The sequence below is a fragment of the Ailuropoda melanoleuca genome, chromosome 14 (assembly GCF_002007445.2).
Source record: "Ailuropoda melanoleuca isolate Jingjing chromosome 14, ASM200744v2, whole genome shotgun sequence".
Classification (NCBI taxonomy): Eukaryota; Metazoa; Chordata; class Mammalia; order Carnivora; family Ursidae; genus Ailuropoda; species Ailuropoda melanoleuca.
The window spans coordinates 28,469,949-28,485,292 of NC_048231.1; the positions used below are offsets into that span (position 1 = coordinate 28,469,949).

General features: G+C 41.9%; 1 protein-coding gene across 4 annotated transcripts in view; it reads right to left on the reverse strand.

Moving 5' to 3' along the window:
• Positions 1-15,344, reverse strand: part of EFCAB11 (EF-hand calcium binding domain 11) — a 143,511-nt gene that overhangs the window by 37,233 nt on the left and 90,934 nt on the right. Inside the window, exon 6 of one of the 4 annotated variants that reach the window (XM_034642712.1) lies at positions 2,058-2,400. The exons of 2 other annotated variants lie outside the window; for them this stretch is intronic. In XM_034642712.1, coding sequence (XP_034498603.1) covers positions 2,361-2,400 — 40 coding nt within the window. In that variant the 3' untranslated portion in view covers positions 2,058-2,360. Of the gene's footprint in view, positions 1-2,057; positions 2,401-4,609; positions 4,905-15,344 lie in introns of those variants that run through there. One more of the 4 variants, XM_034642711.1, reaches the window with a different exon arrangement.

Genomic DNA, 15,344 nt, shown 5'->3' on the forward strand with positions numbered 1-15,344 from the left:
TCATGGAACATTCACCAAGACAGATGCTGGGACACTGAAAAGAAAGTTACAATAAAATTAAAAGGATTCAAATTAAACAATGCCATTAAATTAAAAATCAGTAACAAAAAAAATCTGGAAAATCTCTAAATATTCGGATATTAAACAACACATTTCTTAGTAACTCGTCGGTCAAAGAAGAAAACACAAGAAGAATTAGAAACTGTTTTGAACCGAATGGTAATGAAAACAAAAAATTCATGGCATGCAGTTAAAGCAGTGCTTAGATAGAAATATAAGGTTTTAAATCTTACATCAGAAGACTAAAATCAATGATTGAAATATCTATCTTGAGAAGCTATAAAAAGAGCAAGTAAACCAAAATAAGTAGAAGGAAATAAATAAAAGTAAACCAAAATAAATAAATAGAAAAGCAAAAATCAATGACCTAGAAAATGGAAAAATAATACAAAAAATGAATGAAACCAAAGGTTTTTAAAAAGAGCAATAAAATTGCTAAACCTTTAGCTAGATTGATCAGAAGGGAAAAACTCCCCCACAAATTACCTCTATCAGGATTGACAGTGAGGCAGATCCTACAGTCATCAAAGATATTATGAGGGGTGCCAGGGTGGCTCAGTCAGTTAAGCATCTGACATCAGCTTAGGTCATGATCTCAGGGTCCTGGGATCGAGCCCTGTGTTGCACTCCCTGCTCAGTGGGGAATCTGCTTCTCCCTCTGCCACAACCCCCCACTTGTGCTCTCTCTCCCAAATAAATAAATGAAATCTTAAAAAAAAAAAGATATTATGAGACCATCATGCATAGTTTGTGCTAATAATTTTGAATGCAGATGAAATGGACAAATTTCATTTACGTTTAATGGCTCTTGAAAAAAATGAAAGAGAGAGAGAAGAAAGTGCAATCTGAAGTAAATATGGCCAAATGTCACAATCTGTTAAATTTGGTTGGCAGGTACCTGAGTATTTTCTGCATGCTTGAAATGCTCCAGAACTAAAATTTTAAATTAATTGATGGAAAATTATTTCCCAGGATCATTCAATCAATGAATATTTATTGATCATCTCCTATGCGATAGATATTGGAGCGGGGTCCTAAGAATACATTAGCCAATAGGCCAGACAGCTCTGCCTAATGGAAGGCAGTTGGGTGGGCCACAATCAAGTACATACAAGAGATGCGTACAGGCTGTGGTAGGTGTTATGAGAGAAATGACCCCAGGAAGACGCACTTATTAGGGGAAAGGGCGGGTGGAAGGTTTGCTCTATAAAGGGAAGCTCGGGAAAATAGGAAATGTGAGGCACGCATGATGAAAAGTAGTCATACATGCAGATTGCAAGGGGAAGTAAATCCCAACAAGAGAGAAGTACATAAACATGGGAGCCGTGGGGTGGGAAAGAGCTAGAGAGACTAGAACATCCAGGGTAAAAAGCAGTTTGAGATGAGGTTGAAGAAGTTGGCTTTTATTTTAAATGTAATAGGATGTCACTGGGGGGGTTGAAGCAGGAAAGCTGGTATTTTGGTCACTATAAAGATGGCTTCTCAGAATGGAGGACTGAAGGGGGAGCTGCTGCAAACCTCAGGGGAGGAAAGAGGCGGCTCACCTAGGGTGGTTGCCGTGGAGAGGAGACGAGTAGAGTCATCTGAGGTTTGCCATTTAAGACTGAGCTGGGTGTTTCAAGACTCAAGTTCGTCATTTTTTTTCTAAGAACACAATGTCCAGGCAGAAAGAGCCATCTCATTCTGTACTCTTAGCGTCATTACTACTACAACAGTGGGTGCAGTGGCCTCAAGTTACTTGCTTCGGAAGGCACTGCGTCACCATCCATGTCAAGGGATGGGCTGACGAACCCTGATGCCACCACACGACCCAGATTACTCGCATTCCTCTTTGCGCTGGCAAGTGGCTCAGCTCCGTGTTCGGAGCCAAAGACGCAAGCACACGGTCCCCAGACCACCTGGGCCCACTCCTGGTACCAAGTTGGGATCAGTCAGGAAATCAGAAACACAACAGTTGTTTTAAAAGAGAGAATTTAATATAAGAAATAGGTTAGACAGGTACTGGAGGGCTAAAAAGGTGAAACAGAAACAAGGTTAAAAAAAAAGGTCGTAAAAAAAAAATGGTATGAATCCATGAAGCCTCCACCATCGGCAAGGCTGAAGAAACAGAGAGAAGAGATGGACCCTGAAGGCTGCTGCAGGGTCCTGGAAAGCTGGAACCCTGCCTTCCGCGGAGGGTGCTGGGGGCCGCCACTGGTATGTCTGAGGCTGCAGGCTGGGAACCGAGAAGCACTTGCAGGTCCGGAGTGAAGAGTGGCGCCCGGGCGACCCCCACAGAACTGAGAGTAGACGGGAAGGAGCTACTGCTTCCCCTCCAGCCATCTGGAATTCTCTGCAGCCCTAGGAGACCCAATGGGACAAGATGTAGCTGCTAATGGAAAAAGGTGGTTTCAGAGTCTTGGTTCCAATCTCACCACAAAGAGCATGGAAAGGCATGTTTGGGGCTGAGAGACCACATACAGCTTAACAACTAACACACAGTGCTTTTCCTCAATCCTTTCATGAAACAACTGTTCATTCTTCAGGTGCACATCACAGAAATGTTTCCATTAGCATCAGAGCCACTTTCGAGACAGGAACTCTGTTTTCCAGGGCATGTTGTCATCTTCACATCTGTGAAAGCTGTTTGGGGTACAGGACTTTGTAATTCCATGCCTGGTGCTGACATTCTACGTTTTTACCTAAAGCCATTTAGTAGCTATTTGCATCACATTACAAAAAAAATGTGTGTTTTTAAAATAAATAAATAAATAAATATATATATATATATATAACCACTTACTGTATTGCTTTTAAAATGATTTCTAAGATGTCCATCGGCACATGAATGGATAAAGATGCAGTATTTATATACAATGGAATATTACTCAGCCATCAAAAAGGATGAAAGCTTACCATTTGCAACAACATGGATGGAACTAGAGGGTATTATGCTAAGCAAAGTAAGTCAATCAGAGAAAGACAATTATCATATGNAAGACAATTATCATATGGTTTCACTCATATGTGGAATTTAAGAAACAAAACAGAGGATCATAGGGGAAGGGAGGGAAAAATAAAATAAGATGAAATCAGAGAAGGAGACAAACCATAAGAGACTCTTAACTCTAGGAAACAAATTGAGGGTTGCTGGAGGGGAGGTGGGTGGGGGAATGGGGTATTTGGGTGATGGGCATTAAGGAGGGCATGGGATGTAATGAGCACTGGGTGTTATATGCAGTGGATGAATAACCGAACTCTACATCTGAAACTAATGATACACTATATGTTAACTAATTGAATTAAAAAAAATAAGCTACAAAAAAAGAAATAGAAAACAATGATTTTTAAAGGCTTATTTACAATAATAGCCAATATCTGCAATTATGAGTTTATAACACTGGCATAAAAACTAGATCTGTGTTAACTTTCTTTCCTCCTCTATTTGCCAATCTCACCCGCTGACCCCTGTAAGCACAGAACCTCACACTGCCTGAGGCTGCTTCAGGCTCAACTACTATTTTCTTTTCAAAATAAAGTCACTGAGAGCATGTCTGGTATCTGAGAGACTTTGTAAGAGAATTACTTCTCTTTGTAAGAATTAATTCTCATTTTATACTCAGTCCCATAAGGCAGTGCTGCTTCAATTCTCTGTGGTGAAGGACCCTTTAAAAATTTTTCCAGTCTGTTGCAAACTGATACTTTGTAAAAATTAATAAAAACTAATAACTAGAAAAACAAAATTAAAAAAAAAAGACGTATAAGATAAAAGCCGCAATTTTGTGTTATTAGTTTAACAAACAGGAAATTACATTGCAATAAACACTACCAGGGTAAACATAATTTGGAGAAAGAGAAAGAAGTACAAAAATTGTACACATTGCTTAACTTATTTGCTGAAAATATGCATATGGGCAACTGATATATAAGCTATTACACTTGTAGTTTTATTTTCATCTTGAGGAAAAAATGAATCCCCATATTAAATAGTCATAGGTCCAGTTTGAATGAACAGTGTATAGAAACATTTAAAGCATCTGGTGTGGCAAATAGACTTGCTTCTTGATCAATAATTTATCTAAGATTGCCAAGACTACTTGCAGGGGATAACATGTATCTAAACTGTTTCTATGTTTTATTTTGATAATAATGAAGAAGAGGAAGACTATAAGGAACAAAGAGGAGGAGCAGGAGGAGGAAGAGAACTAGTCTCACTGAATGGAATTAGAGATTTCAGAGCAATTTCAGTAAATCCAGTTTACTCACTTTTAAATTTTATCTAAAATGGAGAAAGTGCTATGTTTTCAGAGTCCTTTAAATACTTAAATAGAAGTCAGTTCCAGCAATGTATCCTTAAGTTACAGTTAAATTTAAATCATCTTTTGATGAATGAAATGGATTCTGGATCCATGAATTTTTTAGGCATAGATCTTCTTTTGATGGAAAAAAAAATTCAAAATGCTTTATCAAACTTTAAGGCGTTTTGTGATAGCTTTTCACAGATGTGCAATATCAAGATCACCACCTACATCACTGATAATTGTTAAATTATGGAATATGTGTCATAATAATCTGTAGAAACCGTTCTTCCAACCTTCTAACTTTCGTTTTTGCCTTTGATCTTATCTCGAAAAACACGTTGCATTCCTTCTTTGCATGGAAGTACTGAGATCATTAAAAGTACTGAAGAGCTTTAGCAACCCTGCTTGTCCAATTCACATCTTCAACAAGCCGGGACCAAACTGTCTTCTGGTTTTGCAGACATGTTGAGTTGTTCTGTAGATCAAACATTCTCAAACATTTGTTCTCTTGATTATCATCAAACCTCAGCGTGCCATAAGAGCTGTTTAGGATCGGCTTCCAAACTATCATATAACACAAGAGAATAATCCAGAATTTAACATACCAGCTTTTACCTAATTCATGATTTTTAGTATGACAGTAAGCCCATTGTTTGGTATGACAGTAAGCCACCATTCTTCATAGCTCAGGATTTTCTCACAAGAGAAACAGTACACTGATTTACATTCTTGTGTGAACCTCTTAATCAGAGTAATGACACCAGGATGTTTTCTGCACGGTCAGAACATGCTCCTACACAAACTGTAAACTACAAACCGTATTTGTTGACAATGTAATCCTTCATAGTATTATTTGGTTCAGACTTAGTTATGTTTGTCGGCAACAGAGTTGTTCCTTCCTATCACCACTGTAAACAGGAATATGAGTGAGATTATCACACTGCAATGAAAAAATACGTTGCTAGTTTTAATTTGCTCTATGAGTTAGTCTCCCATATTATTAGCCAGTTCCTGAATATGCAGAGCTATGGGGGCCTTGGAAGTAGTACTTGAGTTACCCTCCTTGCTGTGGAGTCATCCAACATTTCCAAATAAATACCTTTGATACACTCTTCACCAATGTCTTGGCAACTGTATATGGATTTTAGCCTTGGCATTTTCAAAACAAAAATAACCTCCTTGGGGCTCCTGGGGGGGTTAGTCAGTTAAGCATCTGCCTTTGGCTCAGGTCATGATCCTGGAGTCCTGGGATGGAGCCCCGTGTTGGGCTCCCTGCTCAGCGGGGAGTCTGCATCCCCCTCTATCCCTCACCCTGCTTGTGCTCTCTCTTGCTCTGTAATAAATAGATAAAATCTTTAAAAAAATAAAAATATTTCAAAAATAACCTCTAGTGGGGCTTGTTTTACCTTTAATAAATTGAGGGTAAAAAATAACTAATATAAATTTTATTTCCCTAATGAATAATGTTAAATCATAAAATGAAAATTGTCAATTAAAAATCAAAACTTGTAAATATAAGTTATAAAAATAAATGTTCACAGATTTTATACACTTTTAGGTCACAAGGTCCTCTCAATTTCTATAGCTAACTTGTCGCAGACCAGTAACAGTTCATGGCAGCACCAACCTGCAGACCACACTTAGAGTAGCACTGCTACCGGTATTGTGGACAGAGAGCCAATGGTATTTGCTGCTGAACTACATCAGGGATGTGGGATAAGGGAGCCAGATAAAGGAAAGGTAAGATTCCAAGAAGACATTTGGGCAATTTTTAGCTGGAGTCAATGGGTGGATGGTGAAGCCATTTGCTGAAATAGGGAGAAATACGTTTGGATACATTAAGTTTGGAGTGCTAGGAATCATCCAAGTGGAGATGGTAAATATGAGTCTGGAACTTAGGTAGAGATCTGGTCTGAAGGTTTAACTTTGGCAATCACCAGCATTTAGATGATACAACTCAGCATGAGAACACCTAGAGGAGAAAACATGGATAGAGAAGAAAGCCAGGAGCAAGGTCTGAGCCCTCCAACATGCAGAGGTGAGCAGAGAAGGGGAGCAAGTGAAGGAAGGAAAAGGCTCTGGTTAGACAGTTCTGATGTGCACCCCCGATGCAAAACCTTGGATTAGAGCCATTATAAATGTTCCACGGTAAGCTAAAGCAAGGGCTAGATCTTCACCTTTGATTCTCAGAACCTGTTACAGAATGCATTGTATATAGAATCACTTAATAAATATGCATTGGTTGAATCCATGATAGATGTGACAGATATGAATATTGCCATACTTGTTATTCTGGTACTGAAATTTTGTGGCACTTCAATTTTACAAAATACCTTATGATTATCTCTATGAGTAACTCACTCCTTCCAAATGATTGGTGGTACCTGGGATGAAAAGAGGTCCTAAGTGTTTTTGTACCATGGACCCTTGTGGTAGGTAGATAAAGACTGATTTTAAATGCATTAAGTGAAACCAGTTGCACTGAAATAAACATGAGTATTTAAAAAAACAAATCAGCAATATTGTATTATAGGTGCTTCTTTATTAGCATATTAAATACCAAAATCTGGTGGCATAACAAATAATGAGTGGTGGGAAAAGGAAAGGAAGATTGAGGGAGTGGGGTGGGGGGGAGGATTCACTCTAATTGCAAAGCTATGAAGGGAGGAACAAATTCAAGGTAGCCACATCTGCATTATGATTCAGAAAGAGCTGTGATTTCTTTTGGTGACAAAGTCATAGATACTGCTAAAATGATTTTGTTTTGTTGCCAACTTTCCTGTTGCTAAGTATCCATTAAAGGTTCACATTCATGGACTCTAGATGAAGAATCCCTAAATTAAAAGGTCCCTTTTACTTGTACCCTCACCGCACACCCAGGTTATGCTCTGGGGGATGCATATATATATATATATATATATATATAATATATGCATATATTTATGTTTAAATGTAAAAATATATGTTTGTATATTAAATTAAATATATGTTATAAACATATTTTTTAACATATATACCAAAACAATCATATATACCAAATAGTACAGCCTTTTGGTAAAGCAATTTGGCAGTGTCTATTAAATTCAAAATATGCATGTCCCCCTTTCCTTTTTTTTAGAGAGTAAGAGATGCGTGCACATGCTCCAGGAGGATGGGGGTGCAGAGGGAGAGAGAGAATCTTAAGTAGGCTCCATGCTCAGAGCAAGATCTGGCTGTGGGGCTCGATCTCACAACCCTGAGATCATGACCTGAGCCAAAATCAGTAGTCGGACGCTTAAATGACAGAGCCACCCAGGTGCCCCATGCATGCCCTTTTGACTCAGAAATTCTGCTCTATTAATTTACCTTGAGGATAATGCCCCACATGTGAGCAAATAAATGCATACGTGGATATTCACTGGAGACACACATAGCGTTTGTTCAACAAGTAGCTATTGTGAGCCTACTGTGGCAAGCACTCTTCCAAGAGTTGAACATTCAGCAGACATTCAATAGACAAATTTCCTGCCTTCACTGAGTTATCTTCTAGGGGTGCTGACCGATATTAAACAAAATAGCCCTTACTGTAAAGTCCATTAGATGGTGATAAGTACTACTGAGAAGGACAGAGAAGGCTGGGAAGTGTGTTCTTTATAAATACCACAGCCAGTGAAGACCCTCACCGAGAAGGGGCGGCTGAGCAAAGACTTGAAAGAGCTAGGGAGCAAGCCTTGTGCATATCTAGGGGAAGGGCACTGCTGACAAAAAGCAAAGCACATGCAAAGGCCCTGAGACAGAAGTGCTTCTGGGTATCTGAGGAAAAGCAAGAAGGCAAGTGTGGCTGAAGCAGCACGAGCGAGCAGGAGAGTTACAGGTGAGAATGGGGTGGTGGTAGGGGGAGAACTTGGGGGAGGAGGAGCAGACCATTTCAGGCCTTGGTGACCACTGTAAGGATGCTGGCTTTTATGAAGTGAGATGAGAAGCCACTGGAAGGTTGGAAGCAAAGGAGTGGCCTTACCTGATGGCACATTTTAAAAAAATCCCTTTGGTTGAGGACAGAACTGAGAACCGACTTTGGGCAAAGGCAGAAGCAGGGAGCCGGGCTGGAAGGCCCAGGCTGATGGCGGCGGCTTGGACGGGGTGCAGTAGTGGAGGTGCTGACATGATGGATGTGGGACGGAGGAAGAAGGGAGCTGGGGTGATGCTGAGGTTTCTGGCACAAGCAATACAAAGGATGGAGATACCATTCATTAAATCAAATTCATTAAAATGGAAAAATTGTAAGAGAGCAGTTTTGGGGAAGAAGATCAGGAGTTAGGTTTTGGCCATGGAGATGTATCTGATTGCTGAATAAGAACAGAAAAAGAGCAGAAAACCTAGAAGCGATTTAAATGGCACTAATAGAGACTGCTGAAGTAAATTACTGTGTACTGATAAACTGCTGAAGGAAATGCAGAATGCGATAACAGAGAATGTGATATAATTATACGATTATGAAAATGTCTGTATTATACGAAAAAGTGAGTTGCAGAATGGTATGGTAGCATTTTAGTAAGATTACGTTTTTTGTTAACGTTATTCTTTAAAACAGGTGGAAATTTTTGGCTTGCAGCTCTCGTCTGAGGCAGCAAGCAGTTCGAGGTCTGGGGTGGTGGGCAGTGGGAAGAGGAAGAGCGAGCCAAGGCCACTCCAAGGGGAAGAGAGGAAATGAGTCAAGGGGTGGGCCTGATATAGAGATCTAAAACTCAAGCAGTACTGAGTCGCGAGGCACATGTTTGTGTGGCCAGCTCAGGGTTTTTCAATTTTTTAAACATGCGTGCCTTTAGGCAACTTGGGAGCTCTCCAGTTTGCCACAAGCCCCACCACTCCCCACAACTTCACACACAGCCTAAGCCATACATTTATGTCACTGTAGGCAGTGACCTTCAGGCTCCTACACTGACATGCTTTGAGCTCTTTGCCTGGGCTACTCACTGCATTCAGTTCTGCCTTGTGCTGTCTTGGGCACGTGGGTAATGCCAGAAGGTTGAGGGCATGAATAACTTTCCCCCCATGAAATCTGTATGTCTCATCTATCTCCCTGTGAGCCATAAAAATGTCCCTAAAAATGAAAGTGGTCACAAGATCCCTTTCTTAGTTCATACTTAGGCTGCAGAAGTGTGAACTGCACAAATCAGCAGGAAATGGAGTCCCGGCTTCCGACTTAATTTCAACAATTCCTTCTTTGCCTGGACTGAAAGTTTTCCTTCTGCTCAAGTATAGAGTGGCACAAAGATACCACGACCCAGGTCGTTGTTATGACGACCACGGCAGGGACGGACGGAATCATAACAATATGACACATGTGCCTATGCATAGTAGATCTTGCTAACAGGCTAACGGTGGGGGAAAGAAACCTCGGCAGGTAAAGACCAAATAAAGTTACAAATAAACTCAGCATCTTTTGCCAAGTGGCATTCCACATATTAAATAATATCCATGCTAAGATGACTGTAAGTGGCTATTAACATAATTATTTGTTGAATGAATGAATAAACAACTGAATGCTCTCCATGTGGTATCTCTTTATCTCAATGAAAAGAGAGCCCTAACTAGACCTCTGTGGAATTCTTTTTTTTCAAAGTGGGTTTCAAGCTCTAATGATGGCCCCCATGCTGGCATGTGGCCCTCGAGTTCTGCATTTGGAACATAAAGCTAAGAGAAACTTTACAACCAGACCTGGAAGGGAAGAGGCCATCATGTTTAACTGCACGTCTCTAGGGGAAAAAACCTCCGAAAACGTTCTATTTCCAATAATCACGGAATACACATTGCCTTTTAAGATTTGTTTCTCAGAACAGCAGAGATCATTTAGTCTGAGAGAACACAGAGTGGCTTAATTATTTTTTTTCTTTTCTAGATTCTCTGCCAAGAACCACAGAGCAAAATGAAATGACAGTGTGGGGAGACAGCTGCTAAGTAATCTCTTTGTTGTATTTCTAATAAGATAGCTATATCATTTCTGTTGCTAACATATAGCCATATTAGTTCTGAAATAAGCTATTATGGTTTTTTCCCCTCAGTGGACTCCAGTTGCAATAAGTAATACATCATTTATAATTGGAAAAGTGTAGTCCTATGAAAAAAAAGTTTGCTCCTTCCTGCTTAAACTTTGAAAGACTTTTGAGTAGATTGCTTGAATGTGAAGCCAGCAGCTTGATTTGCACACATAACGTGATGCTGACGGAGCACCTTGCGCAGGTCAGGCGCCGCGAGCATCATGAATAAGCAGAGAAGCAGGTGAGGGTGGAACTCTGAGGAAGACGACATTTCAGGGACGGAGACTGGGAAAGTCAGCCAGGAAAGCAGGAAAAGCATGGGTGTCCAGGGCAAAGAGCACGTTTAGGAGGTGAGCTTATCAGCGCCAAATGCTATGGAGAACAGCTAGAGGACCTGGTTGTAGCAGCAAAGAGGTCACTGCTGAACCTGGTCAGAGCGGTTGCAGCAGCAGAGTTCCTGGGGCAGAAATGAGGTCACAGTGGACTGGAAGGATTTGGATGTGAGAATAGAGGGGGGAGTGCGGCTGAAATGCATCGCTTCAGACACAGAGACTAACTGATGAACTCAGGTCCACAGGAAGCAGACGGGGGCAGAACCTGAGCTATGGTGGAAGGATCTGAGACTGCAGGATGGAGAGAACAGTGCCTTCGCCACCGTGACAGGGGGGAAGGAGTCGTAGTGGCAAGTCAGTGGTGAGTAGTGGGACCACCGTCCTCCTCCTCCCCATGGTCCTCATCACCAGTGTCCTGTAAAATTGTAGAGGGAGCCAGGGTGGAAAAGACACTGTTGCTTTGAGGACTTCAATTTTCTTAAGAAATGAGAAGCAAGGCCATTTGCCAAGCATGACAGGAACGATGGTGGGGCAGGAGCTGACAAAAGTGGCCACGGTTGGAAAGTGCTCCTGTGGGACCCAGGAAAGACCTGCTTGCGGGAACGAAGAACCCGTGCCGGCACAGAGGCCCGGCGGGCCTGCACCCGCTCCTACGGCTTATGCCGTTTGTACAGCAGGTGCTCAGGAGGCTCGGTGTAAGGCAGAAGGCGGGGCATCAGGTGGACCCAGGGCTGCGGTTTTGCCAGGCAAGAGCGATGGAAGAATGAGGGCTGGGAAGTTGAGGGCATTGCCAAGAGCGTCATGGACCCAGGCTCTAGACTAGACAGGGAAGCATGCCAGCCTCACAAGAGCCTTGTCATCTGAGAAAAACCTAGGTGGGGAAGGGAGTGTAGGGCCTGCTGAAGGTGAAGATCAAGTGCAATGGGACCAGCACTAGACCCGGGCCAGAGGGGACCTGTCGTGCATCCTGCGTTCTGGAGGGCTCTGCTCTGGCCCCTATCTGGCCACACCCCTCTCCACAGAACAAAGAGCATGCAGGACCAAGGGGTTGTGCCCACACCCAAGCCTACACACTCCACCTTTTAGACGGCCTTGCAGGGGGCGCCTGGGTGGCATAGCGGTTGGGCGTCTGCCTTTGGCTCAGGGCGTGATCCCGGCGTTGTGGGATCGAGCCCCACATCAGGCTCCTCAGCTATGAGCCTGCTTCTTCCTCTCCCACTCCCCCTGCTTGTGTTCCCTCTCTTGCTGGCTGTGTCTATCTCTGTCAAATAAATAAATAAAATCTTAAAAAAAAAAAAAATAGAGGGCCTTGCAGGTACCCGGGACCCTAGGATTGATTCCCTACCCAAACAGCTCCAAGCCCACTTTCAGTGCCTGTGTAGGCCTCTTCCTGAGGGCTCGCTCAAAGGGTGGCTGTTTGTAGGAGATGGGGATTAAACTCAGAGTGAAGGGTGGTCTGGTCTCCACGTAAGTGTGTGATGCCCCTTGCCACAGGGAGCACAGCCAGGGACCAGGGGCCAGTACTCCCCCACGCCACAGATATCCATTGTGGACCTCCAAGGAACTGACAGTTTCTAATCAAACTTTTGCCTTCTAGCTTGTTATTAAAGTGTATTTGTCAAGGCGGGAAGAGAAAATATATTTAATAGTTTACCTTGCTTTATAATATATAGAGAGATATACTATATATAGATACACATGCACGCACACAGAGCGTGTGGGATTCCATGTGTGCTCTTGTCCCAGGCAGGCAAACGTCAGGGGTGTGCCTGATTGAGGGAGTCAGCTGGGTAAGAGGTTGAAGTAGGGATTCTCAGACTTCTGAGTCAACACAGCAGAGTAAACACTTGCTCAAAATTCTCAGTCTGCTGCAACATACAGAAATAACAGATAAAATATTTTTTTAAAACCACATAAGCCTGTTCTGTTTATTTTCTATTTGCATTCTCTGCTTTGCTCTGTACCCTTCTGGACCATATTACTTGGGCCCTCTTGTTGACTGTCTTCCAGTCAGGTTTGGCCAGCAGCAGGTATCAGCAAGAGATATGAGGGCAGGAAGAGAGAGGATGGGATTCCTCTTTCTTGCTCCCTCCCTACTTCAGGCCTGCCTTCTAATGCTGGCTACTTCTCTTCAAACTCAGCTTCCACCAGGAGGCCCCTCATTGGCAGTGCCAGCTGTCCCTGAACTCCGTTAATGACATCTCCTCCTTTGCCTCTTCAGGACTCGATGTGGTGACAGCCTGCTGCTGTTCCTAGTCTCTGGGTACCTCAAATGACCTTGCTGGATTCTTCATTCCTGCCCATACTTCTATAAATAGTTTCTTTATTAAAATCTCTTGAATTTAAGTATCTGAATGATATTCTATTTTTTGCTGGGGCTTTGACTGATTAAAACAATTTTCAAAAACAAGAAAAGCACGTCTCTGTAAATAGGAGAGGATAATGACCCCCAGTGGTGAGTAACGACTAAGACTCTGTGGCCATTGTGAAACTGGGGTAGGGGCAGGTGCTAGAAAGACTGGGGGGGTCTTACGTTTCTATATCTGCAAAGGGAAAGGGGCTGAATATGCCCCACAGATATCAGTGCATGGGGTAGGGTGGGATGAGATTAGTTCAATTATTTCAGTTAGGGTCAAGACCCCAAATCACCTGTGACTAGAAATGAAGATGCCTAGACTTGACTAGCATCTGAGTCTGCACTGCCCGTAAGCTCAGACACTATTACTTCTCTGCAGTGGGAATCCCAAGCCATGCTTAATTTATGACTTGTTTCAGAGGTAAGGATCTCAAAACCACCCCTCAGAGGAACCCTTGTAAAGCAAATCCATTGGGAAGTTATGCTCTCCAGAAAAGAAGAGAAAATTACAAAATATATAAGGATGTGCGGCATGATTAAAGACAGTTCAGTGAATGAGACAATTCACATCTGAGAAAACAGAACTGAACAGAATACTCTGAAGAAGACTTTTAAAATCCTCAGTTATAATGGAAAAGAATAGCTATCAAATAAGACTGAAATACATAGAAGATTGTGTATAAAATAAAGCTATGCAGATATAATAACAGTGTGGTGATTAGTTAATAATGCCAATATTATATATTTGAAAGTCATTAAGAAGGGGGATCTTAAAAGTCCTTATCACAAGAAGAAAGCAATTCTTTTATAACTATGTAAGGTAATGGTTGTTAACTAAACATTGTGGTGATTATTTTGCAATGTATTAATCATTATGTTGTAGACCCAAAACTAATTTAATGTTATTTATCAATTACGCCTCAATTAAAAACATTTTTTAAAGGCTATGAAATAAGAAGAGAGAGAAATAAAAAGGAACCAGCTGAAAATCCTGGAATGAGCAAATATAACTGGCAAGTCTGACACAGCTTAAGAGAGATTTAATGAACTGGAAGACAAAACTGAGGAAATCTCCCAGAATGCAGTACGGAGATCTAAAAAAGGAGGGGGGGAAAACTGAAGGGAAAATTAAGGAGACACAGATGATGTAAGGGAAAGAACAGACAATAAACTAAAAGAAGTTTCAGAAGAGAAAAAGTGGAAGAGAAAATATTTAGTGCTGCAAGTATCAGATTAAGGGAGGAAAACAACATAAGCATGTCACATGTGTAGGAAAAAACATTCAAAGTAGCCCAATGCCTATTTCCAATAGAAAAAATTGAGCAGATTTAGAATATAAGAGATTTTCCCTTCCAGCCAAACCCTACAGCAACATCTCACTAAATGATGAGACTGTAGATAAACGTTTTCTCTGAAAAGCTAGAAACACAATAGGGATGCCACTAACCATCCCTACTACCCAGTATTGTATCAGAGGTCCTGACTTGTAGAAAGCAGCTATCTAGATGTGAGGTTTTAGAGATGCTGCATTTCCAGGCAGTGACCCAGGGTACAGCTAAGGGAGCAGACAAGATGAAGGTCACTGGAACTGGAAGAGTGGAGGAACTGAGAAGCTACAGTGCTGAGAAGCCCCCAGACGATGTCAGGACTTTGGGTTTGGGAGGCTCTATGTGATACACGTGATCTGGACTTTGGTGGATGACAGTGCCATGCACATGGAGGGAAGATCAGCCAGAGGGCAGAATGATCAAAAGAGCAGGGTTTATCACAGGCTGGGAAAGGACGGTCTCCAAACAGCATCATGCTTCTGGAGCAGTGTTTGCTCAAAAGACCAACTGGGCAAAGCTCTCAGGAGAGAGCCAAATGTCAACTAAAGCAAGAAGGCAGATGCAATGCTTTACCTGCCAGTTAAGGATGTGGGAAAGTTCATTTATGATGGAAAAAAAGATTCCAGGGATGTTCTTTGAAAGTCTGAAGGAAGGGGAACGTGGAGGTTGATCAGAACAAATGAAGATCAGAGTGGAATGGGATGAGACAATCAGAGGAAATGAAGGGGCTTCTGTTTCTAACAGAGCCAGTAGAGCTGTGGCCCTTGTGGGATTAGGTGGTGTCATGTGGCATCAAAGACAAAGCTCTCTCCAATAGCCTGCTACAGCTTCTCTAACAGGAGAATCCATTATATGGGTTTAGTAATGGAATACAAGACCTCTTTGGGGTTACAGTAGAAAGAAATAAGAAAATAAATTGACCTCCAGATCAGGTCCACTAAGCATTAATGGCAGATTTCTCATTTAACGGC